The 24,495-nt window shown below is 33.8% G+C and overlaps 1 protein-coding gene across 30 annotated transcripts in view; it reads left to right on the top strand.

Moving 5' to 3' along the window:
- Window positions 1-24,215, top strand: part of PPIG (peptidylprolyl isomerase G) — a 40,150-nt gene extending 15,935 nt beyond the window's left edge. For 9 of the 30 annotated variants that reach the window (XM_069577249.1, XM_069577259.1, XM_069577277.1 and 6 more), the window contains 13 exons: window positions 1,753-1,798; window positions 2,108-2,185; window positions 2,287-2,361; window positions 2,933-3,040; window positions 4,083-4,127; window positions 4,813-4,900; window positions 9,245-9,274; window positions 9,368-9,507; window positions 16,734-16,941; window positions 17,656-17,823; window positions 19,196-19,283; window positions 20,761-20,897; window positions 21,062-24,215. In XM_069577249.1, coding sequence (XP_069433350.1) covers window positions 2,125-2,185; window positions 2,287-2,361; window positions 2,933-3,040; window positions 4,083-4,127; window positions 4,813-4,900; window positions 9,245-9,274; window positions 9,368-9,507; window positions 16,734-16,941; window positions 17,656-17,823; window positions 19,196-19,283; window positions 20,761-20,897; window positions 21,062-22,169 — 2,256 coding nt within the window. In that variant the 5' untranslated portion in view covers window positions 1,753-1,798; window positions 2,108-2,124 and the 3' untranslated portion in view covers window positions 22,170-24,215. Of the gene's footprint in view, window positions 1-472; window positions 523-1,752; window positions 1,799-2,050; window positions 2,186-2,286; window positions 2,362-2,932; window positions 3,041-4,082; window positions 4,128-4,812; window positions 4,901-9,244; window positions 9,275-9,367; window positions 9,508-16,733; window positions 16,942-17,655; window positions 17,824-19,195; window positions 19,284-20,760; window positions 20,898-21,061 lie in introns of all 30 variants that reach the window. The other 21 variants (XM_069577248.1, XM_069577252.1, XM_069577266.1 and 18 more) reach the window with 3 other exon arrangements.
- The last annotated feature ends 280 nt before the right edge of the window (window positions 24,216-24,495 follow it).

Genomic DNA, 24,495 nt, shown 5'->3' with positions numbered 1-24,495 from the left:
CTTACCCATATAAGCAGCACTTAAACAACAGCCAAAAAAAAAAAAAAAAACCAGAGCAAACAGCTATCCTAGTAGCTTCTACTTATAGTCCTAACTCCATAAATTAGTGATACCATTTATTGTGATTGCAAAGTCTCAGAATTATAAGATTGTTTACAGTATGCCTTAGAATTGAGAAACTTGGAAAATCATCAAAAATTTTATCTAGAAGATTAAGGGTATTAGGAAGTACTTTCTAAGCTTTCATAATATTTACCTGTTTTTCAAATAAGGAGTTTTTAAGAATATGGTAAATAGGAGATCAACTGTAATTGTAAACAATTTGGTATGTTCTAGGCAGTGCTATCTATACTCTTTTTCTGAGAATGGAAATCTTTGGGATATTGTGGCTAAACAGCTAACTTTAGAAGTTTTTTATGGAGGAAAATAACTAAGTCTCTAAATTTCCTCTTTTTTCTGCCTCCAAATGTAGAGAATTTAAGAAGGCCTACACAAGTTATTTAGAAGATAAAAGATAATCAGGTACTAAGTATCAATAATAATTTAATATTTTTCTTTGAGATAAGATAGTTTCCTCAGATTTATGGATCCAGTGTATTCTCAACTTAAGATGTGCGTACATTGAAATTTTATACAAATAAAAATGCTCAAACTTAGCAAGCTATTAAAATTAATAAGTTTTGTTTTGTTTTATTGTTTTCAGGAAGTCTATGTCTATAATCTTCCTGGAGGATTGAAAGGCCTCTTTTTGTTTCATATGAAACAAATTTTAGTTTGTTTAGTTAGTATATATTTTGTATCTTCTAGAAATAAAAAATGGAGGAGGTTGCAGAAAAAGTAGTTTGTAACCCCCCTTTTCCATACAATAAAGAATAAATACATAGGATTTGTATTTTTCAAATTGTTGGTGATTTGGGCAGTCTTCCATGCTTTTATTGTTGACTCTTCTTACCTGTGGTTGTGGTGTGTGTAAAATTGATAAGGAATGGTGGTAGATAATATGTACCTATATATTTAATAAAATTTTGTAGAACTAAATAAATACACACAAATGAGTACTGCTAGACCTGGGGAAATGTAGATTGTGTCAGCATTGTTATGCTTTTTACCCTACAGCTGTGCTATTATACTATAGTTTTGTAAAATGTTACCGTGGGGGAAACATGTATCTCTGTGTATTATTTCCTATAACTCTGTGAATCTATAAAAATTTCACTCGATTTAAAATATCATTCATTGCTTACTGAGCTTACTGAGCTACTAGCTTTAAGACATAATTTTCACAAAAGCATAAACATTTTATTTAGTCTCTATTTTGAACAGATAGACAGATTTTTATAGTTCATTGTTTTGAATGCTGTTTATACTAAGTACCTTTGTTTCTTCTGCTTTTCACTTTACCCTGTCATTCTCCACCAGGTATTAGAATTTGGAGGAAGTCCTTACATGCTTACAAAAACAATGTCTTAACTAATAGCTATCTACTCTGTAGATAAAACTTACTTAGAGTATCTCACTTATTGATGTTTTTGTCTACATTAGATAGATCAGTATAGGCTGTTGTTCATGATCAAAAAATAACTTCATATGTAAAATGTAATGTATTTTTACTCATAATGTAATCTACCATATATATAACTATTGTTAAAGTAGTCCACTTTCTTTTTTCCTTGGGGAATTATTTTTAGGAATTTGAATGTCTTTCTTTTTAAAACTCCACTATTTTAATCAAAATTTATTTTTGTTTTCTAGGAGCAAAAATTGGATCAGTTTGTCCTTGATTTTTCCCTATTTAAAGGTAACCTGTCTCTAGTTCACTAATCATACAGACTTGATACAATTTTCTGTTTGAGGTGGCAGTCTATATTTGGTTTTTAAAATAGAAATTGTATTATATAATGGCTAAACCATTTATGTCTTTTCTACAAGATGCAGTATAATCTTTCAAAGAAAATAATCATGTAATTTATATCATGGAAGTAAATATTAAAATAAATTCAGACTACATTTCTTGTTTATGCTCCGCAGTTTTGTTTTGTTTTCTCTTCAGAAATTTATGAAAAATCTTTGCTGTTTTAATGTGTTTGCCTGAAACCATTTTACTCAGATTGAAGTATTGACGCCATGGGAATAAAGGTTCAGCGTCCTAGATGTTTTTTTGACATCGCCATTAATAATCAACCTGGTAAGGAAATTAATGTTCCTATTTGACATTTATATATGAATATTTAATATTTTAAATTATCTTTACATGAAGAAATATAAACCAGCTACCTTCTTTTTCAGCTGGAAGAGTTGTCTTTGAATTATTTTCTGATGTGTGCCCCAAAACATGCGAGAACTTTCGATGTCTTTGTACAGGTTTGTTGACATTTTCACTCACCCTAATAGTTTCAATTTAACACATTTTAGATTTTTTCATGCTTTGTATTTTTCTTTCTCAGGATGCTGATTTGCAACATTGACTAGACATGAAAGTAATTCTTAGACATATTAATTGCAATAGGATTATATCAGAGATTGATTTTTCCACTCACTAGAAAAGCATGGGTGCTTTTTAAATTAATTTTTAAAAGAATTCCTGAGATTGAGTGAAAATTCTGTAGCTTAGGAAGTCTTTATAGATCAAGAGAAATAATTTTTTATTTATTCATTTTATTTAAATTTTTCTTTCAGTTTTATTGAGATGTGATTGACATATAGCACTGTATGAGTTCAGGTGTGGAGCATAGTGATTTGATTTACATACATCATAAAGTGGTTATCGCAATAAATTTAGTTAACATTCATCATCTCATCATTCATCATACTTCCAAAATTAAAGAAGTATGGAAAAAAAATTTTTCCTGTGATTTCATCATTAATATTGCTCTAATACTATTTCCTTAATTTCCTTTCTACTTAATAGCCTACTAATTTTTCTTCTCTTTAGGTGAAAAGGGGACAGGGAAATCAACTCAGAAGCCATTACATTATAAAAGTTGTCTCTTTCATCGAGTTGTCAAAGATTTTATGGTTCAAGGTGGTGACTTCAGTGAAGGTAAGACTTTAATTCTTACTAAACAAAATCAAATATTCTTTTTTTTATAAATTTATATTCTTTTATTCTTATGTACATTGATCTGAAAGTTAGACAAGTATCTGGAAGTACTGGTCCAATTTTCTTTTCAGCACACTTAATCATTTGGTCAAACGAAAAGTACTGGAAATTCCTTGGTGGTCCAGTAGTTGGGATACGAAGCTTTCACTGCTGAGGGCCCAGGTTCAGTTCCTGGTTGGGGAACTGAGATTCTGTAAGCTGCCTGACATGGCCAGAAATAAAAATTGGAACAACTCATAGAAATAGACATAAAGGAGGAAAAACGTAGGCAAAAAAAAATCATCTTTGATGCATGAAGTAATTTCAGAAATTTGCTTTTGGATAAAACACAAGACATTGGCTTCCCTGATGGCTCAGTGGTAAAAAATCACCTGCCAAAGAGGGGGATGCAGGTTTGATTCCTAGGTCAGGAAGATCCCCTAGAGAAGGAAGTGGCACCCCGCTTCAGTATTCTTGCCTGAAGAATCCCATGGCCAGAGGAGCCTGGCAGACTACAGTCTATGGGGTCACACAAGAGTCAGACACGACTTAGCAACTAAACAACAACAACAAAAAGAACCACTATATATCTCTCAGTAGCCTTTCTGTGTTCATGTTTGATTTTGTCACATCCAATTATCTTTTACTACAGTATAGTTTTTACCGTCTTTCTTTTTGTAAAAATACTGAAACTGTGTTTTTAAAGACACTTTGAAAGCTACTAGTAATTTCTATTAAAAGACCTACACAATCATTAGAATCTGAACAGTCTTTTTTCTACAGATATTAATAGGCTTTGTCACACTCATATTGTTGTATCAGAGAATAGAAAAAGTAATTTGGGAACTTTTCAGTATTATCTTTTATGATTTGCTGTGAACCTTTGAGTATTGTTGGTATAAAGTCATTCAGGTACCTACTTTGTAAGAAGCATTTTGTTTAGGAATACTTCAAGGAAATTACTGACCTAACAGTTCTAAGAGTTCACGCTTTTCATTCTTAGGAAATGGACGAGGAGGGGAATCCATTTATGGAGGATTTTTTGAAGGTAAAAATATTTATGTTTAAATTAAACATTTAATGTTTACTTGTAAATTAAAAGCTTCATCTTAATCTTTATTAAAAGATTCAGCTGTATTTCTTAGTGATAATACCAACATTTTTATGTGTCCATTTTTCTATGAAGATTTTTTTAAAAATCTTTGATATTCTAAATTTGGCTGTAATGTTTTCCCCAAATTTAAGTTTTCTCTGTGGAATTTCTATTAATGTGAAGATCATTTGAAAGAGTAAACATGTGGTTGTGGAATTAATTTCATATTACCCATCTTTAACTTTCGGGAGTCAGTGAAATTTCACATTCTACCTGCTTTTTTCTTGTTCTAATACAATATTGGAAGACAATCCGCTTTCTTTGCAATAAGCTATTTTCTTTATCAATAGCAGAAATTAAGTTAATGAGTGCCTCTGTGTGCTAAAAATAATATTGAAGAAAGATTGGTATAGTATTTGGATTTTATAGCAAATGATTGAAAATTAAAAATATTTTAATATGAAAAGATAGGGGAGGGAATTGGTTAATATTAGATTTCTCTTACCTTGACTTTTTAATCTAAATTTTGCTTGGCGCTAAAGATCACATGATAGGAACCCAAGATATATAGAGGAGTGAAAATGAATTTTGAGGGGAAAATTATGCCTGTAATGTAACTGAAAACTTTGCTTCTTTATAGATGAGAGTTTTGCTGTTAAACACAATAAAGAATTTCTCTTGTCAATGGCCAACAGAGGGAAGGATACAAATGGCTCACAGTTCTTCATGTAAGAATTTATGATCTGATTTAAAATATCCCTTTTTTGGTGTGTCATTTTTCTGTGTTCCTGCTACTGACCACTAATAAGAGAGTACCTATAAGGGGGAGAATTTTTAAAGGTGGAAGAACAAAGAATTTAGCAATACAGCTGACCTCCCCTTTTGTTTAAAGGGGAGGTCAGCTGTACTGCTAAAGTTTTCAAATGATGAAAACTTTTGTGAAAAGGACACAGGAGCCAGTTTGAAGGGGTAGAGTTTCCACTGGCCAAATGAGGACAAGTTGAGCATGATTATTTTGAAAATAAGTAGTGATGATATCATATTATCAAATAAAATAGAAATCCAGGCGTCCATTTGGAAATAAATAGTAAATGAATAAGAAGGGAGAAAGAAAAACTTAGTAGAATGCAACTAATACATGTAAAAGAAATTGTAGAGTTAGAGATGTCCCTATTTTGCAATCATCTCAGTAGTAATTGATCCAGGAAAAAATTATCTATGGAGGATAAATTAAGGAACAGAATATTTGCAGTGAGTATCTCTTTATAAATTACTAACTTAAAAGAGTAAAAAATGTTCCTCATTTTTCAAAGATTCTGTATTTGTGAATTTGCCAACTCACTAAGTTTATTTGTAATCCAAAGTCAATACTACTACTGTTTTCCAATTCTGACCATTAAAAAATTGTTACTAGGGCTCATGTCAGCAATTCATGTTTTTTATCATGTTCCATGGGTAAAAATTTGCTCTGCTCATCAGTAACATAAACTCTTTTGGTCTCAGAAGAATTTAATCTGTAAGCACCATATGGATTATTTCTGTGTTTTCTATTTCATATTTGTAACTCCCTTCTTCAACCATGAGAAATCTCTCTTCCATTATATTAAAAAAATTCTACTCATTTGTTGACTCCTAGATTTAAAAATTGCCACCCTGTAACACTGGGAAAAGTAATGTACTAACTAGAGTTCACTGTTTATAGCAATTTTTGTTTTTAAAGTGAGGATATGTAGTTATCACATTTAAAAGTGACTTTTGTTAGTACTTTCTAGTATAAATTTTGTATGGTTTTATGACTCAAAATATGTTACATCCATTTGTTTCTGATTATATTTCATTTGTTTTTCCTGCCAGATTGATTTTTGTCCTCTTTTTTAAGCTTTTAAAACATTAATATGATTCTAACAGTCAAAGCAGAGAGAATACCATGGAATTATCACTCCCACCTAATTCTTCACTCCATTTCCATTCCCCCATTTTTTCACCCCTTTTTACACCACCTATCCACATTAGTAACCAACCTCATTAGTTTCTGGCTTATTTTTCTGTATTTCTTTTTACAAACATAAGCACAGATACACACTTTTTTCTTATTTTTCATTTTTTCTTATATAATAGATAGCATACTGTACATAATGTTTTTCTCTGTTCACTTGATATATCCTAGAAATCATTTCATATCAGTTCATAGAAATCTTTTTCATTTTTTTCATAAATGCATAGTACTCTATTTTTTTTTATATACTGTAATTTATTTAGCCAATTACCTATGTATGGATGTTTCTGATTTTTTAAACAGAAACAGCTTATATCACGTTTGTTGTTTAGAAGACACAGATAAAAAGAAGAAAAACAATCCTGTCCCCAAATGCATCTTTTCATGGAATAAAAATACAGAGTTGCATATACTCTGTAATCAACTTTCGGATGTAATATAAATTTCTTTGTATGTTACTAAATATGAATTAGTAACATTTTAATAGTACATGTTAATCCATTGTTTGAATGTACTATGGTTTTATTTATTTAATCTCAGTTTTGAACATTTGGTTGCTTCTTGTTTTCAAACTGCTCCAGTGAACACTGTTGTACCTATTGTTTGATGCATTTTTAAATTCTTCTATGTAAGTGACTGGAGGTTTAGTTAGTCAAATATTTATACATGTTTAAGGCTTTACATATATATTGCTGCATTGACTTCCAAAGTGAAAGTGAAGTTGGCTCAGTCGTGCCCAACTCTTTGGGACCCCATGGACAGTAGCCTGCACCAAGCTCCTCTGTCCATGGCATTTTCAAGGCAAGAGTACTGGAGTGGGTTGCCATTTCCTTCTCCAAAAGGAAGTGCTAATTTTACCAGATCCTCAGCAACACTGTTACCATTTATTTTCACTTTTTAAAATAAAATCATTCCTGTGCTAACCAAAACCCCTGTGTTAAATTCACATGTATATTCTCAGAATCTCCCTAGTGTTGGTTTCTCCTGACCTCTTTCCAGTTCTGGTTAACTCATCTTTACTTCTTTGTTTTGTTTTTTTTTTTTTACAGAAACAACTTCAGTTTTTTAATCTTTAAAAAAAAATGTTGTGGTAACATATAAAATTTGCTGTTTTAACCATTTGTAACTAAGTCAGTGATATTATTTATATTCACAGAATTGTGCAGCTACCACCACTATTTCCAAAACTATTTCATCATGCCATAGAGTAGCCATTTCCCCTTCCACGCAGCCACTTGGTAACCTTTATTCTACTTTCTCTGAGCATTTGCCTATTCTGTATATAGAAGAGGAATCATACAATATTTGTCCTTTTGTGTCTAACGTATTTCACTTAGCATGTTTATCATGTTTAGCATGTATCAGAACTTCCTTCTTTTTTGTGGTTATCTTTCCAGTATATATACATACCACATTTTGTTTATCCATATTTATTTGTTAGTGGACATTTGGGTTGTTTCTACTTTTTGTCTGTTGTGAATAATGCTGCAATGAACATTGGCACATGGACGTATTTGTTTGAGTCCCTGTTTTCAGTTCTTTTGGATATATACCTAGGAGTAGAATTGCTGGATTATATAGTGATTGTATGGTTAGCTACTTAAAGACCCACCGAACTTTTCCACAATGGCTACGTCATTTCACATTCCTTCAAGCATCGTACAAATAATGCTAGTTTTTAGCATTATTTGTTCTAGTTTTGTCATTCTCATCACTTTTCCACCAGTCTGAGAATGACTGTGAAGCACTGCAAGTGTTGATTTAGGGGTTACAAATAAATTATAGTGAGCAAGCCCGTGGACAAATACGCAGTCTGTGAAGTGAGGATTTACTATATCTTGATGCAAATTGTATATACTGAATGTAACATAAATACATATATAGTGTACACCTAGGTTTTTACATTTCTAGGTGCTTTTACCAAGTTGAGGTGATTACAGCTATTACAGTGAGAAAACAATAACAGGTTATCTCTTTTTAAAATAAGGTGAGCTTATTTTAAAGTTCTAACTTGTACATGAAATACATGTATACGTTAGAATTTTTTTAGTAGTATTGTTTGTGTTTTAACCAAAGGTTAGCTTAAATTGTGTTCCTTCTTTCAAATTTCTAATGCTTTTTAAAAGATTTTTTAAAATAATGAATCTTATACAGTACCCATCTTTAGTACGTTGTATCAGTATTCTTCATAGCTACTCAGATAGCAGCTTTCTTAACTACAAAGTTTTAAGATTGATGTGGAGAAAAAAAGGATTTTTTAAAATGACTTTGCTTATTTTAGATTTTATCTAAATTTTAATGCAGATCTCTTTCTTCAACATGAGATTTACTTTATGTTAGGGATAACAAACTCTAAGACCTATAGGTCTTAGGCAGGTAACATAAGGGAATACAGACTGCTGGGATGAGAAACTTAATTATTAATCTTTATATTAGAAAAGATAGGAATACTCAACTTGACCAATTATTGCCACATGCCAAGTGCCACATCTTCCAAGTTTTAAAAAAGGTCTGGAATATGGATTTTTATATAGAAGTATCCAAATTTGTAAATCTTGGCAGCTAGTTTAAAAATTTATAATATACAGGATGGACCACTTCTGTTTAGGCCCCATGGAACACATGTGAATGCATCAGAATGTGACCTGGGCTCTAACTGTTTAAAATGCTAAGGCTGAAAAGCACTGTTGTTAAACTGGTCCAATGTTTTGGTAAGTTATGGGATACCCAGATAGTAGGTATTGTACAGTTACGGATATTCAGTAAGAACCCAGTTACATGCAAGGAACATGGATGGATAGATGTAACAACACAGCATCAACTTTAAGTTCATGTATATTTTCAATAATGTATAGGTGTTTCAGAACAAAATTTTGAAAATGCATTATGTCAAAAGCATCTTGCATTCGATTCTACTTAAGGTTAAGGTAAATAAGATCCTATTATGTTAATGTATGTATGAATTCTTGTTTTCTACATTGTTTCCAATGCAGTTATTTTCTTTTCCTTTTTAGAGATGCTAACTTTGTTTTTCTCTGACTTTGTTTTTATTCTTCTATTTGATGACTTCCAAAAGAACAACAAAACCAACTCCTCATTTAGATGGGTAAAGATGATTTTCATGTATTTTACAACCTATTTTAAATTAACATATTAAAATAAGAAACTTTTATTTAATCATCTTTACTTGACTTTTTAGGCATCATGTGGTTTTTGGGCAAGTGATTTCTGGTCAAGAAGTTGTGAGAGAAATAGAAAACCAGAAAACAGATGCAGCTAGCAAACCATTTGCTGAGGTGCGGATACTCAGTTGTGGAGAACTAGTTCCAAAATCTAAAGGTAAATGCAAGTATATATTTCTGCTAACTTTGATGTGCACAAAACAGTCTTAAATTAGTTGGCATGAACTTTATACTAGAGTGAACATCAGTATGACATTTTTGTGTATTTTTAATGTATTTTTGTACTTTTTAAATGTGTTTTACCTTACTCCATATTTTGTTCATTTACTGTGAAACTGATTGACTTTCCTTGTCATTAATTTATAGTAATTCATCCTTCTGCTTCCACGTTATTTTTTAGATTTTTTGAAAAGTGTAGTTGTCTAAATAGTATGGTAAGTACTCTTCTAGGAAAAGAGTGTGGGGAGGATGACAATTGAAGAGATTAACAGGCTAACAAACTTTATGGGGATAAATCATTTCCCCTTCATGCACTGCTTAGATTCATAAGCATCTGGCACATTTGAGACACTTTTTTTACTTAAACAAGAACACTTCAAGTTAACACGACTGGTAGTTTGCTGTGATACTATCTGAAATGGTAAGAACTTGGTTTTAAGTATTTAAAATCTTTGTATTAAATATGTAGTTTCTATTGTTTATTACACATATTGAATCTGACAGTCTCAAAGTAATGAGGTGAGTTTACCTTCAAATCTGTATGGAAAGCAATAAAATATTGAATTGACCTATTCTTAACCGTCTAAGGAATAATAAATAATATCAGTACTTAGTTTTTCATGTTTAACAAATGTGAGCATCATCTATAACCTTTCTTCTCTCAGCTTCATGAGAACTGTATAATACTATTTCTCTCATTTTACAGATACAGTCAAGGAAATTGTTCTTTACCACATCAGGGAACTGGACCCAAGTTTGCTGGCTCCAGATCTAAAGCTTTGTTTCTTAGGTGTTGCTAACTCATTAAAATCTTTAATATTCCTTTCAGAATTCCCCTAAGTAGAACATTCTGTTCTCAAGTATACTGATGTGCTCTGTAATATATACATTTCATTTTGCTTTAATATAAAAAGACCCACAATGTTTCTGGAGGAGAATCCACAGACAGACAGGGTTTGTGAGATCTTAGTTCCCCAACCAGGGATCAAAGCTAGGTCCATGGCAGTGAAAGTATCAAGTCCTAACCACTGGAGTGCCAGAGAAATCCCTGGAGAAGACTTATTTTTAATAAAAACTAAAAAGCAATCTATATTAAACTTTGAAAATTTTAGACCCTGAATCTTGCCATTTTATTCTTCAAAGTGTTGTTGGTACAATTAGAATATTTTGGTTTACATTTCTTCCCACATCATGTAGAAAAGTCTTCATATTTTATTTTGTACTCAACAGTTGTTTTTTGGCTTTTTTCCTGTGTTTTATAATTTTTAAGGATCTTATGTTAGGATCTATTCTTTGCTTATAACAGTTAAGAATGCTGTGTGGTTACATATTTAGAAAGAGATTGAGGTAATTAAAAAGCTTACATCTTAAAAGTTATCATAGACTCTCTAATACATTTGGTGTAAAAATTCTTTTTGGTATTAACTGGTCAGTGTTTGAATATTTGCTGAATGGATGAGAAGGTGAATGAATGTCACTGTTTATATATTATTATGTTTTTATCATATATTTTCACCTGAAGTGATAAATACTAATTTTGCCCGTGCCATTGTGGCCAGGAAGTTGTGCTAAAAGCTGATGTAGTGTTCTAGTGTGTGTTCCTCAGACTCATGCTAAGGAAGCATATCTTGCCCTTATCAGTTTCATCAGTTGAGGAAAATTTGTCCCTTTGTTAGTGTCTTCGCAGGAGTTATTGAAAAGTTCAGGTTTGTTTCAAGCATACTGTTCATGCCTGCTCTGTTCTGGATCATACTATGGAAGGATCACAGTTTGGCGCCTGTTACCCTACAGTCCTTCAGTTATCATTCAGAACACTGGTCATAATGAATTTTGTCATGCATATGTATGATCTTTTTTTTTTTTTTAGGTGTAGCTATGTCTTACATCCAGTTTATGTTTGATGGCCTTCTTACAGTCTTAAACTGGAAATAGTCAAAAAGCTTTGGGTAGCACAATGGTGTTCATTGTCATCATATTCAAAACCTTGTTTGAGGGATACACATCCCAATTAAAAAAAAAATAAATATAGAATTTTTTTTTCTTTTCTTTTTCTAACTTCCTTAAAGAAAACAAAAAGACTTCTGAAGAAATCTGACTGTCTGGGCCCACCTATATGTGGTCTTGGTGAGTCTGGGCAATCATCTTGTGCCTTTGTCCCTTTGCTGTTGTGAGATTGGAAATTCTACTTTTTCTGGCTATTTGAATGTGCCTGAGAAGGTTCAGAGTCAAGGGGAACGTCCTTCCAACAGGTGCAGAGGGGGAACACTTCCAACAGGTGTTAGGGGGAGACTAACCAAAACTGTATCCATGTAGAGGCTATCAAGGGGCGGGCAGAATGGAGGATAGAACACAGACCACTGCTTTGATAAGAACACTTCCTGGTTTTTTAGAAGTTACCATGATCTCAGTTCATGCTGGTCTCTTCAGAGTTCACTGCAGTTAAAGAGATATCTGTATACCTTTACCATGCAGCATGAGATGGGACCAGTGATATATTAACAGAGTACATAGAAACACGAGAGCTGAGTTATGGCAAATGGCAGTAAACAGTTAAATGAGCAGAAATCTTGCATATATATAATAGAAAACAGATTACCTGGCAATACAAAAAGAAGAGCACAACAGAGGAAGCAGCTGGTAAACCTTGTTCTTAGGGAACAGTGGACAAGATCAGAGACTCATTTGTATGGTGACAGGATCCCATTTCAGTGTCCTTCTTCTGGGATTAAGAGCCATGGTGATGGCACTTTTCATGGAAAATAGTGGGATATTAAACTTAGAAACTGTTTAGAGGGGAGACCCAGTAATTTTTAAATGAAAAGAGGGTTATTTTAGGTATAATTCCATTTTTCAAACCTTATTTTGATGATGGCCTGGAAGTTTTCTTCAATATAAAAGTTTCATTGAAATTAATTGGTATAAAATTTATAGCTCTCAAAAAACTAGTAAAGCAGCATTTTCTTACCTTACATTTTTATAAGTAAAATGTTCTGGAAACTTGTCTTTTCACCTTAACATCATACTAGTAAAGTCAGTATCTGGTAATATTACCACACCTACCAAGAGTTTAAAAGTGTTACTCTTTGTAATTCCTTTTTATCCATTAAATCCATTTATCCAGTTAATGATTCTTAACTTGCATTGTGTTTTGCTTTCAGTACTATTTCATTTTATTTTAAGGATAGTTATATGCTTATAAATGATGCTTTGAAATAGATTTTATTTAAGTGGTTAGACAGTAGGTTTGGGGGTTTTTTGGAGAATGTGGTGACAACTGTTACCAGATTTGAGAGTATTAAATTCTCTTCAATTTTAAAAGTTAATACATTTTGTTCAAAATTTAGAGAGCATAAAACAGTAGTCATTGAAAAGCCTTTCTTCATCTCTGTCCATATCTCAGGCAGATTATATTGCCCTAAAAATAGTTATGAATCTCCTTCTGATCTTCTGTACTGTTGTGATATTTTGCTTCTTTCAAATGCTTACATGAAAAGTGGTGTGAAAACTAAATAATGGTTTCTTAAATGTATTTAATACATTTAGAGGGCTTTCCTGGTGGCTCAGACAGTGAAGAATCTGCCTGCAATGCAGGAGATCGGGGTTTGATCCGTGGGTCGGGAAGATCCCCTAGAGAAGGGGATGGCAACCCACTCCAATATTCTTGCCTGGAGAACTCTATGGACAGAGGAGACTGGCAGGCTGTAGTCCATGGGGTCGCGAAGAGGTGGATGCAAGTGAGGAACTAACACTTGCATCCTCAATACATGTAATAGGGAGACTGGGCTTGCTTTTTAAGAAACCAACTGGAAAGAATCACAATGTAAAATAAGTATGAATTGGAGCTGGTGAATAAAGCTTTGTTAATCATGGGGTAAAGCATGACTGTGTTTTGTCAGGTAATTTTAACAGCTGTGTTCTGTGCTTGTTGTTGTTGTTGTTTAGTCACTAAGTTGTGTTCAGCTCTTTGAGACCCCATGAACTTTAGCCTGCCAGGCTTCTTTGTCCATTGAGATTTCCCAGGCAAGAATACTATAGTGGGTTGCCATTTCCTTCTCCTGGGGATCCTCCTGAGCCAGAGATTGAACCCATGTCTCCTGCAGTGGCAGGCAAGTTCCTTACCACTTAGCACCAGGGAAGCCCCTTCTCTGCTTAGGTGAAATATTTTTATTTTGCCTGCATATTATATAGTCCCAGATATTTTTATTTAGAGTTTCTCATATTCATTATGAATTTATTTCCTTCCTTGGGTTTCTTTAACTTTTATTCTCCCTCCTAATCCCCATACCTCAGGTTTTTAGTGTATACAAGTAGGTTTTTCAGTTCACATACCCACTCTGCCTCACCAGCAACAGTAGTCTTGGGATGAGATGAACAGTTGGATTCATGAGACGAGATAGGCTTCCCTCAGCACTAAGCGTATTGATCATTATGAAAGGATGCAGGACAAGAAGCAGCACAGCTTGAACAGCAGTGTCATAGTGGAGATCTCTGGTTCCAGGCAGGGGCATCTCATGCTTAGTATTAATAGGTTCATGGTCCTCAGAAGCATGATAAGGTGAGAAAAGACTACCTTAGTTTAGTGAAGCTTTTACCTCTGGTATCCCTTCAGCATTTATATCTAGTTGCCATTCTCCAGTGCAGCAGCATCTCATCATTACTAAATCTTGATGGTGAATCACAAACCCTTGGTCAAGTGTACAGTAACTTAGCCAGATCCTCATTTACCTCTACAAATCAGTGCACTCCTATAAATTCTGAGGTAAGAGTTTCAAGAACCCCAGCAAGATCAGCAGAGCCCTAGAACTTCCCTGGTGGTGCGGTGGTTAAGACTCCATGCTCCCAGCGCAGGGAGTGCGGCTCTGATCCTGCAGGGAACTAAGATCCCACATGCCACACAAAATGTCAAAAACGACAACAACAACAATAAATCAGTAGGTCTCAGGCCTGTTCAGCAAAGCTACTCAGCTGACCTTTAGATTTGTGAGAAATAGTAAATAGTTGTTTTAAGCCACTAAATTCATTTTTAAAAAAAGTTTCAAGAATCATTTGGTCCAGTGCCAAATCCTGAGGTGTTCCTGAGAGGGGAACACAGAAAGGTTACAAACCAACTGTGAACCCTTTCAGTTAAGGTCAGTAAACAGAGAGCCAATAGTCAGTCCCAAAGATAGATTTTTTTGTCCTCTTTGATTTTTTAAATTATGGAAAATATTAACATTTATTAGAGTGGTTGAAATAGTATAACAAATCACCATGTTCATTACCCAGCTTTACCAATTAATTTATGACCAATCTCATGTTTCCTATCCTGGGCCACTTCCATTTCCTGTTTGGAGCAAGTTCTAAGCATATTGTTTTTATTGATAAGTTTTTCACTATTTATCTCTAAAAGGTGACTCTTCTAAAAAAAAGTAAGCATACCATAAGCATATGCAGGCATATACACATATATTCCTAAATGTAAAAAATCTTCACAGTGTTCACATTTCTAAGTTTATAAATGTTAATTTTTTTGATTTTTGAGTTTGAATCGAAATCAGGTTCAAGCATTTGGATTGGTCTTGTAATTTTTTGGTTTGTTTTTCATAGATTTCCCACCATTTCTTTTTATGTTTTCTTGAGATTTATTTGTTGAGCAAGCTAGGTCATTTTACCTGTAGGGTTTCTGCCTGTTATTGCACACACTGAATTTTACTACTTGCATTGTTGTATTATGTAATGTGTTCCTTCTGTGCTTCTGGTTCGTATAACTTTGTAGTTAGACCTAGAAAATTGATCAGATGCTGTTTTGTTTTCTTTTGGCTGTGTGAGTGTTCATTGCTGCGCGAGGACTTTCTCTCATTGTGGGTGGGGCTGCTCTGTTGTGGTGCGCAGGATTATCGTCGTTGAGGCTTCTCTTGTTGGGGAGCACAAGCTCTCGGCACGTGGAGATCAGTACTTGCAGCACGCATGCTCAGTAGTTGCGACTCATGGGCCCCGAAGTGCTGGCTCAGCAGTTGTGGCCCACGGGCTTAGTTGCCACGTCGAATGTAGGATCTTCCCAGAGTAGGGATCAAACCCATGTCCCTACTTTGGCAGAAGTATTCTCAACCACTGGATCATCAGAGAAACCACCCCCCAGCCCCCACCCCTGTTGTAATTGGATAGTTGAATTCATTTCTTTAAGTCCACCATGGTTTGAATTAGAATAATTTTAGGTGGGCCAGGCTCTATCCAGTCTGTCACGTCTTTCCCCAGTTCCTGATTAACTTCACTTATTTGTGTTAGTTTCCTAGTCCTTAAATCATTTGAGTTTGGTGACCCCCTTTTAAAAATTAAAACTTTCTTTGACCCAAAATAAAATTTCAATTTGAAACTAACTTTTGGGGGGGCTTCCCTGGGTCTTCATTGGGCTTTCTCTATATAATACAGCATGTGGGGCTTCTCTTGTTGGTGAGCACAGGTTCTAATCATTAGAGGGATGCTTAGGCATTGAATAAGCCCATTCCAGTGGAATCGTGTTTCTTACCTTTCCACATACATGCAAAGTATTTTTTCTATTACTTCTCTCCTACAGTTCTGCTTCCAATATTGATAAGAGAAAAAGTTGAAAACTATAAAAATATTAGAATCTGAGATTCTTGAGTGTTACTTCTGTGCTTTAAAAAAATGTTATTCAACTAATTCCTGAAATTGACTTAGTTTAGTGTTTTTACCTGTTAACTTCCCCAGAATTCTTTAGAGATATAACTCAGACCCATGAATCTAGTGGATGTGTGCGTGTGCACATGTACGTTTTCAGTGATGCCTGACTCTGTGTGACCCCATGGACTGTAGCTCACCAGGCTCCTCTGTCCATGGGATTTTTCTGGCAAGAATACTGGAGTGGGTTGCCATTTCCTTCTCTAGGGGATCTTCCTGACCCAGGGAACGAACCCATGTCTCTGATGTCTCCTGCATTGACAGGTGGGTTCTTTATCACTGAGCCATCTGGGAATCCCATGAATCTGAAGGTCTGGATTCTAATCTTGAGTCTTAACTGCTTTCCTGTACTGTTCAGTTCAAATAGCTGGATGAACTAAGTGTTAAATACTGGGCTTGGAGAATCTGCCAAAATAAAAATCTAAATTTCCTCTTACAAAGTTTGTCTAAAAAGTGTTGACCGAACCATTTTGCTTTTTATTAAAGCTAAGAAAGAAGAAAAGAAAAGGCATAAATCATCTTCCTCCTCATCATCCAGTGACTCAGATAGCTCAAGCGATTCTCAGTCCTCTTCTGATTCTTCTGATTCTGAAAGTGCTTCTGAAGAGAAATCAAAAAAAAGAAAGAAGAAACATAGGAAAAATTCTCGTAAACACAAGAAAGAGAAGAAGAAGAGAAAGAAAAGCAAGAAAAGGTCTTAATTTACTTTTACAGTACTGGCTTTGTATTCTAATTACCTGTTTATATATAAAGCTATTGGGATATTGAATCAATTAAAAAATAGAAATACTTCGTAGCATGACATATAAGACCATTCTGATATTCTGCAGTCTATAGATTAAATTTGGGTACATTTCAATTTCCAACAAAATCATTCAGTTCATTTTGTCTGAACTCAATGACTTTTTTGATTAGATACGTTTGTATTTTATGGAAGGAATTTAAAATTAGTAAGAATTGTAGGAAACCAATGAGTATTTTCCTTTTTTTTCCTCCTATGATAGCATAAAGCAGATTATGTCAGCATATTTACTTTCTTTTCTGTTGTGTCTGAAAAAAATCTGTCTTTGTACTAAAGCTCACCTTCATAAGCCTGTTGCCTCTAAAGCAGTTTCTTTTCCTGTATTTTAAAGTATTTTAAATTTATCAGTGCAGTGCATATGGAATATTTTGGTTCCATTTTAAAGGAAAGTATTTTTTGAAAATGTGATAATAGGTAGATTTGGTTTTGGTTTTAGGTTGGTTTGTCAGAGGAACGAGTATTTTCCCCATGTAACTGCATCTTGGGTCAGCAGTGGGGGGCCAGATGATAGATAGAATATTTACAAAGGAAAGAAAGACCAACAATTGGAAAATTGAGGTGGGTACATAATAACCAAATGGAACTTGTTTGTGTATTTCTTTTAAGTGCATCTAGTGAAAGTGAGGCTGAAAATCTTGAAGCACAACCCCAGTCTACTGTCCGTCCGGAAGAAATCCCTCCAATACCTGAAAACAGATTCCTAATGAGAAAAAGTCCACCTAAAGCTGATGAAAAGGAAAGGAAGAACAGGGAGAGAGAGAGAGAGAGAGAATGGTATGTCAATATGTTTATTTTACAAAAAGCCCTTCATTCTCTACCACAGAACCTTTCTTTAAAAAAAAAAAAAAGCTACAGTTTTTAAAATTTTAGGTAAGGTTTAATTGGTGACCTTGTCCTAAGATTGAAATTTTTTAATTGGATAGTGTTAGCAGAGCTCCTTTTTGCCAGTCACACAGCTGAAAAGATAAATTGACTTAATTTAGACAGATTTTTAAATAAAAGTAACTTTTAAAAAAGCCACTACAAATGACAAAAAGGTATGTTAAGTGGCATTCCAGACAAATTCCATGTAAAACAAATGTTTTACTCTGTTACTTATATACCTTAAATTTTTAAGCAAGTGAGAACCTTTATGTGTCAGTTTGGTGGGAGAAAATGCTTTTTTCCTTGCCTGGTTTACAATATTGTGGTATTGAAAATTGATAGTATATTCAAGTACTTTGAAAATGTTTGTACATAATTCACATTATTAGAATTAGTAATTGTGTTGGTTCTTTATGTATCATTTTAATATTATGTCCAAAAATAGGGAAAAAAGATAGATATCTTTCTCTTATTTTTGATCAGAAATAACATAAAAGTGATAAAAACCTGCTCATTCACCCTGTACTTTCACAATACAGTAAAAATATAAAAATAAATCTTGCTTACTTGAATTGTGTTAATTTTGATGGATTGAATTTTGTTTACTCAACTGTTAGGAAAGGATGTTTCTAAGGACATAAACATTAAGGAGAAAATATTTGAACTACTTTAAAATACATTTTCAAATATAGCATACATAAATGTTGTTAGTGCTAATATTCATATTATTTGAAAATAAGTAGTTTCCCTTTTTATATAAAGCATGATATTAAATATTTTTCTAATTCAGACCAAGTTATCTCTTTAATTCACATCAGTTGCACTTATCCATAGTTTTATCACCAGTGAATAACTGCTGGTAGGATAATGAGGTACTTTAGAATCAGATAGCTTTAAAATTGTTCTCTTAACAGCATACAGCCTACTCCAAGTTTTCTCATGTTCCTTAGCACTATCAAGTTGACTTTAGCTTCATAAAGATTATGTAACAGTATGTCTCAACAAAACACAGTTGGCATTTGGGAACAGAATAGTTGCTCATCCTCATGCATTACAAGATTCTAGCATTCCTGACTTGTGGTCACTCAGTACCAGTAGCACCCTCTCCTCACTGGCAGTTGTTAAAATGCTCCCCTACTTTTCCAAATACCTATTAAAACTGATAATATTCCTCGTTGAGAACCACCATTTTAAGTTTATTAGTTTAGATTAATAGAGCGATGTTCTCCAGATTTATTTTTATTATATAATGTGTTTTAATTTTCCCTTTGCTTCCTTCTAGTAATCTACCTAACTCCCAGCCTCCTTCATACCAGAGACGACTTTTAGTTACTAGGTCTGGCAGGAAAATTAAAGGAAGAGGACCAAGGGTAGGTGATTATTTTCCCAGAAATCCTGATAATATTGCATTTATCTTAAATCTTGGAGTGTTTGATTTTTTTTTTCACATAAGTAGTTAAAATTTAGAGTAGATGTGGATATTGAATTGTATGTTCTCTTTTTATAGTACTTCTTTGTGTTGGTTCTTCTATGCTGAAAGTCCATGAGATGTTAATGGATTTTACATGTACATGGTATAAAATGAGATTGAGGTTTTTCTTGTGCCTCTTTGTTACTTCCTGACCACTATGTGTCTACTCTTATTAAAAATTAATCCTATTCTTACATTTCACACCCTTTTTCTTCACTGGATTCTCCTCTTCAGAATTTAAATATCTTCTTGTGTTTGCAACCTTTTAACAAACGAGGCTATACTTAGTATATTATTTCTTCACTTCCTACTTGTTCCTTAGTCATTTCAGGTTGTCTTCTGCTGTTCTCCTGAAAACAGCACTTGCTTTACGGTCAGTTCCATGTCACAAAATCCACTGGATCCTTCAGCCTTTGTCTTTGTTAATCTCCCTCCTTGTTACTCTTTCTCCTTTACTTCCATTGTCTTTTCTCGCTGTCTCTGGCTAGGCTGTCTTAAATTTCCAATGCCAGTTCATACTCCTCTGCCTGATCTTTAAATATTGTAGTACCTTAGAGTGCTAACTCTTCTCACTCTGTATTTGCTTCTTGGGCAGTCTCATCAGTCTCATAATTTCACTGGGTACCTATGCACTGAAAACTCAGTTTTTCATCTGCTTTTATGGTACCAGAGCCTTATTTGATGACTGTTTAGGTGCCTAGTGGACACTTCAAACTCAGCATTTACAGGGTTGAGCATAAGCACTCTTCTTCTTCAGGCCTGACCCTCCTTTAGGTTCCTGGTCTCAGTGATCAACACCTCCACTTGTGCAGTTACTTAAACCTGAAGCCCAAGAATCATTTTATTTCTCATCTTTCTTTTCTACCATTTATAACTTCTCTGTCACCAAATCCTGTTAGTTCAGCCTCTCAGATATGCTGAAATCCATCTACTTCTCTCAAGTTCCACTCTTACCATCTGAGTTCAATTCACCATTATATATTCTCTGAACTATAAATGGCTTCCTAACTGGTCTCATGGCAGTTCTTAAACTTTCTTGTCTTAGGACCTCTTTACATTCTTAAAAATGATGGAAGATATAAAAGAGCTTTTGTTGATGTGGGTTATAGCTGTCAATATTTACTCTTTTAGAACTTAAACCCAAGAATTATTTAAAACAAGAATATATAAGGACACATTTCATTAGCAGTGGAAACATATCAAACCATGTCATGCCTCATTGATTTCCTACCTGAAAATTGGGAGAGTTTAGTTATTTTAGAGGGCATGGAAATATCAGACATTTTTTGAAACCTAAAAGTACATACGCTTTAGCAACTGTTGTAATACTTTCATGTTTTTATATGTTAATTTTTTTCCCCTCTATTTTTTTAAAGCGTTATCGAACTCCTTCTAGATCCAGATCAAGGGATCGTTTCAGACGTAGTGAGACTCCTCCACATTGGAGGCAGGAGATGCAGAGAGCTCAAAGAATGAGAGTATCAAGTGGTGAAAGATGGATTAAAGGGGATAAGTAAGATTTAACTCTTATTACAAATGTGGTAATAAGTATTTTTTTAACTATTTTAAATTATTTGATTTAGAGTCATTTCAGTTGTTTCTGAAAATCTTAAGGAAAATAGAATATTATTTCAGCTAATAAAGTCTCCCCAAAACTTTTTTTTCTTCATTTTTCAGGAGTGAGTTAAATGAAATAAAAGAAAATCAAAGAAGCCCAGTTAGAGTAAAAGAGAAAAAAATAACTGATCATAGGCATGTGTCTGAGAGTCCAAACAGGAAAAGTGAAAAGGAAAAGAAAGTTAAAGACCATAAATCTAACAGCAAAGAAAGAGAAATCAGAAGAAATTCAGAAAAAGATGATAAATATAAGAACAAGGTAAAGAAAAGGGCCAAATCAAAAAGTAGGAGTAAGAGCAAAGAGAAATCCAAAAGTAAGGAAAGAGACACAAAGCATAATAGACATGAAGAAAAGAGGATGAAGTCAAGGAGTAAAGAAAGGGATCATGAGAATGTTAAAGAAAAAGAAAAACCCGACTCTAAAGGAAAAGATCAGGAAAGGAGTAGAAGTAAAGAGAAGTCTAAACAGTTAGAATCCAAAAACAATGAGCATGATCATAATAAAAGTAAGGACAAAGACAGACGTGCACAGTCTAGGAGTAGAGAACGTGATGTCACTAAAAGCAAACACAGTTACAACAGTAGAACAAAGGAACGGAGCAGAAGTAGGGACAGGAGCAGAAGAGTGCGCTCCAGAAGCCATGACCGAGACCGCAGCAGAAGCAAGGAGCATCATAGACACAGGGAACAGGAGTACAGGAGAAGAGGCAGGTCACGGAGCCGAGAGAGAAGAGCGACGCCAGGAAGGTCGAGAAGTAAAGATAGGAGGAGGAGGAGGAGAGATTCACGGAGCTCGGGGAGAGAAGAAAGTCAAAGCAGAAACAAGGAAAAATACAGAAACCAAGAAAGTAGAAGTTCACACAGAAAAGAGAATTCTGAGGGTGAGAAGAGAATGTACTCTAAAAATCGTGATCATAGTAGTTCAAATAGTAATAGGGAAAAAAAGGCAGATAGAGATCAAAGTCCATTCTCAAAAGTGAAACAAAGTAGTCAGGACAATGAATTAAAGTTCTCCACCTTGAAAAATAAGGAGGATGAGAAGACCAGATCCTCAGTGGAAAAAGAAAACCAAAAATCAAAGGGTCAAGAAAATGACCACGCACATGATAAAAATAAAAAATTTGATCATGAATCAAGTCCTGGAACAGATGAAGACAAAAGTGGATGAGTGAGTTATATAAACTTCTTATTTCCATTCTGTCTCAGATTTTAAGTTTTAGAGACTTGCTGATGATCTTCTTTATGTTGTTTTTTTCTTTTCATTGTTTTGGGATTGTCTTTTTTTTTTTTTTTCCAATGTGGACTTTATTGAGTTGATCTTTTGATAATCTGCAGCCTGGATAATTTGTACTGCTAAAGTTTTAATAAACTTGAAATGAGAAAAACACTTTGGTGTAATACTGTGTGCTGTGTTTAACTATTTCATGTATGCATTTTTGTGTTGCAACAATCAGCCAGTAGCAAACATGCTCTTCTATTCCCTAATTTGTGTGATCAGCCAGTTGGAAAGAAGGATAACTGATTGTTGGAATACATTATTTTAGAAGCTTGTGTTTCTCATGATTAAAGTAACCTTAGAAGCCACTTGGTAGAAGAAATCGTACATAGATTTTTTGATTGCATTTATAATAGAGGCTTGCAACAGCAGCTTTTAATTATACAGAAGTGGGCCCCTAATAACTTGAGATATTAAGTCATCACTTTTGATTTTATAGTAATTTGTGCTTTAAAATATTTATATTGCACTTCATATGTTATTCTTTATAGTGCTACCAGTAGCTTGTTTCTTATTTTTCCTGTTTTATCAACTGTCTATAGATATAGTTGAGTATTTTTTTCAGTTGATGTACTGATTGGGCTTGAGTTGCTGTTATACAGCATCTAACAAGAGTTAAACCTTGAGGATCAGGTTGTAATTCTCAATTCTGTGTTGCTTTTGGTCTGAAGGGATGAAACTTATTTTGGCGAATGTTCTGTAATTGTTGTTATTGTCATTGCCCTTCTCTAAAATGAATTACTTTCCTCACTAAAACATACCACTCGTGCAGGTCTTTGTTAGACAAATTCTAAAAATTGTTGGTACTGACCCATTAACTTAACGAGAGTTCTCTTTTTGGCCACTAACCTAGAGTTCAGTGTTAACGTTGCATGGTGGTTGGTTGTTTTTTTTTTTCTCTTAACTTTAACTGACCCCTCTAAGTCTCATAACTGAGTTTCAACTGGCAAGAAAACGCATCTCTTTTATATACGTACCACCGGCTGTAGCATGTTTATGACTCTGATTTCCTTCTCTTCAGGTGGCTTTATATTATTACTATTAATCATTATTTTAACTTGGCATGTATAACATTGCCACATAGAGTAGAAAGTGGCAAAATTTGATAGCTTAGAGTTAAACACTAAAGATATCCAAAGTCCATTTAGAAGTTTGTGTGTTGTATATTGCTATTTTAGTGATGTGTGGCCTTTTATTCTGTAATTTCTCTTCTAAATAGAATACTGAACATCCAGTAAACACAAAACCTGCCTCATTTGAAAAGAAATTTCAGAATTCCAATTAGTAGTTGCCTTTAGAGTGTTTTGTACTTTAATATTTGTCAACATAGTATCAAATAGCTACTTACTTACTTATCCCTTATTTGATACTTACAGCTACTTATTACCAGGTAGCTTCTTGGTAAATCCAGTAGCTACTGTACTTTAATATTTGTCAACATAGTATCAAATAGCTACTTACTTACTTATCCCTTATTTGATACTTACAGCTACTTATTACCAGGTAGCTTCTTGGTAAATCCAGTAGCTACTCATGCTATTTGTACTGAGCAAAGCAATGCTTATTAATATAATACTTCCCATTATTGATTAATACAGTAATGATACTTATGTCATAAATAGGGTGATGATTATGATTGTTTGGATTTCCTGAAACAAATATCCATATCAGGGTCTTACTGAATCTTTTTCCTAATGATAAAAGTAATAAATGTTTATGATAATCCAGGGTGATTGATTCCTTAGAGATTTTTATCACAAACCTTAGAGATAATTGAGTCCTGAGTCCCCAAGCTGTATAATGTGTTATATATTTTAGTTTTTGCTTGTCTTAAATTCAGTGAACTGCATTTAAAAAGTCTTTGTTATAACCTATTTGAGCTTCAAGAAGGGTGCTGTTTAAGAAAGGATTTCTAATAACAACAACAAAAAAAGAAAATCCATGCTAATTAAAAAATACTTGTATGTTGTCTGATCCCAGAACTTTTATCTACTAAGAATTTACAGGTAACCACAGGGGGGAAAACTAGTAATTGCTTTAAGTAATATTCTATTTTGGTTATCAAAGAAGCAATTCCATGCTAAGCATTATTTCTAGACTTAGAAAAACTGTTAGCTGTTTTTACAGTTAGGTATGGTGAAGGAGTTGAAGTGAAGGATGACAATCAGCTAGATTTTATTTTCAGAATGTAAATAACATTTAGAAAATGATCAAACAG

Source organism: Ovis canadensis, chromosome 2, assembly GCF_042477335.2.
Source record: "Ovis canadensis isolate MfBH-ARS-UI-01 breed Bighorn chromosome 2, ARS-UI_OviCan_v2, whole genome shotgun sequence".
Classification (NCBI taxonomy): Eukaryota; Metazoa; Chordata; class Mammalia; order Artiodactyla; family Bovidae; genus Ovis; species Ovis canadensis.
The sequence above is the reverse complement of the archived record's forward strand: the minus strand, read 5'-3'. Positions and strand labels throughout refer to the sequence as shown.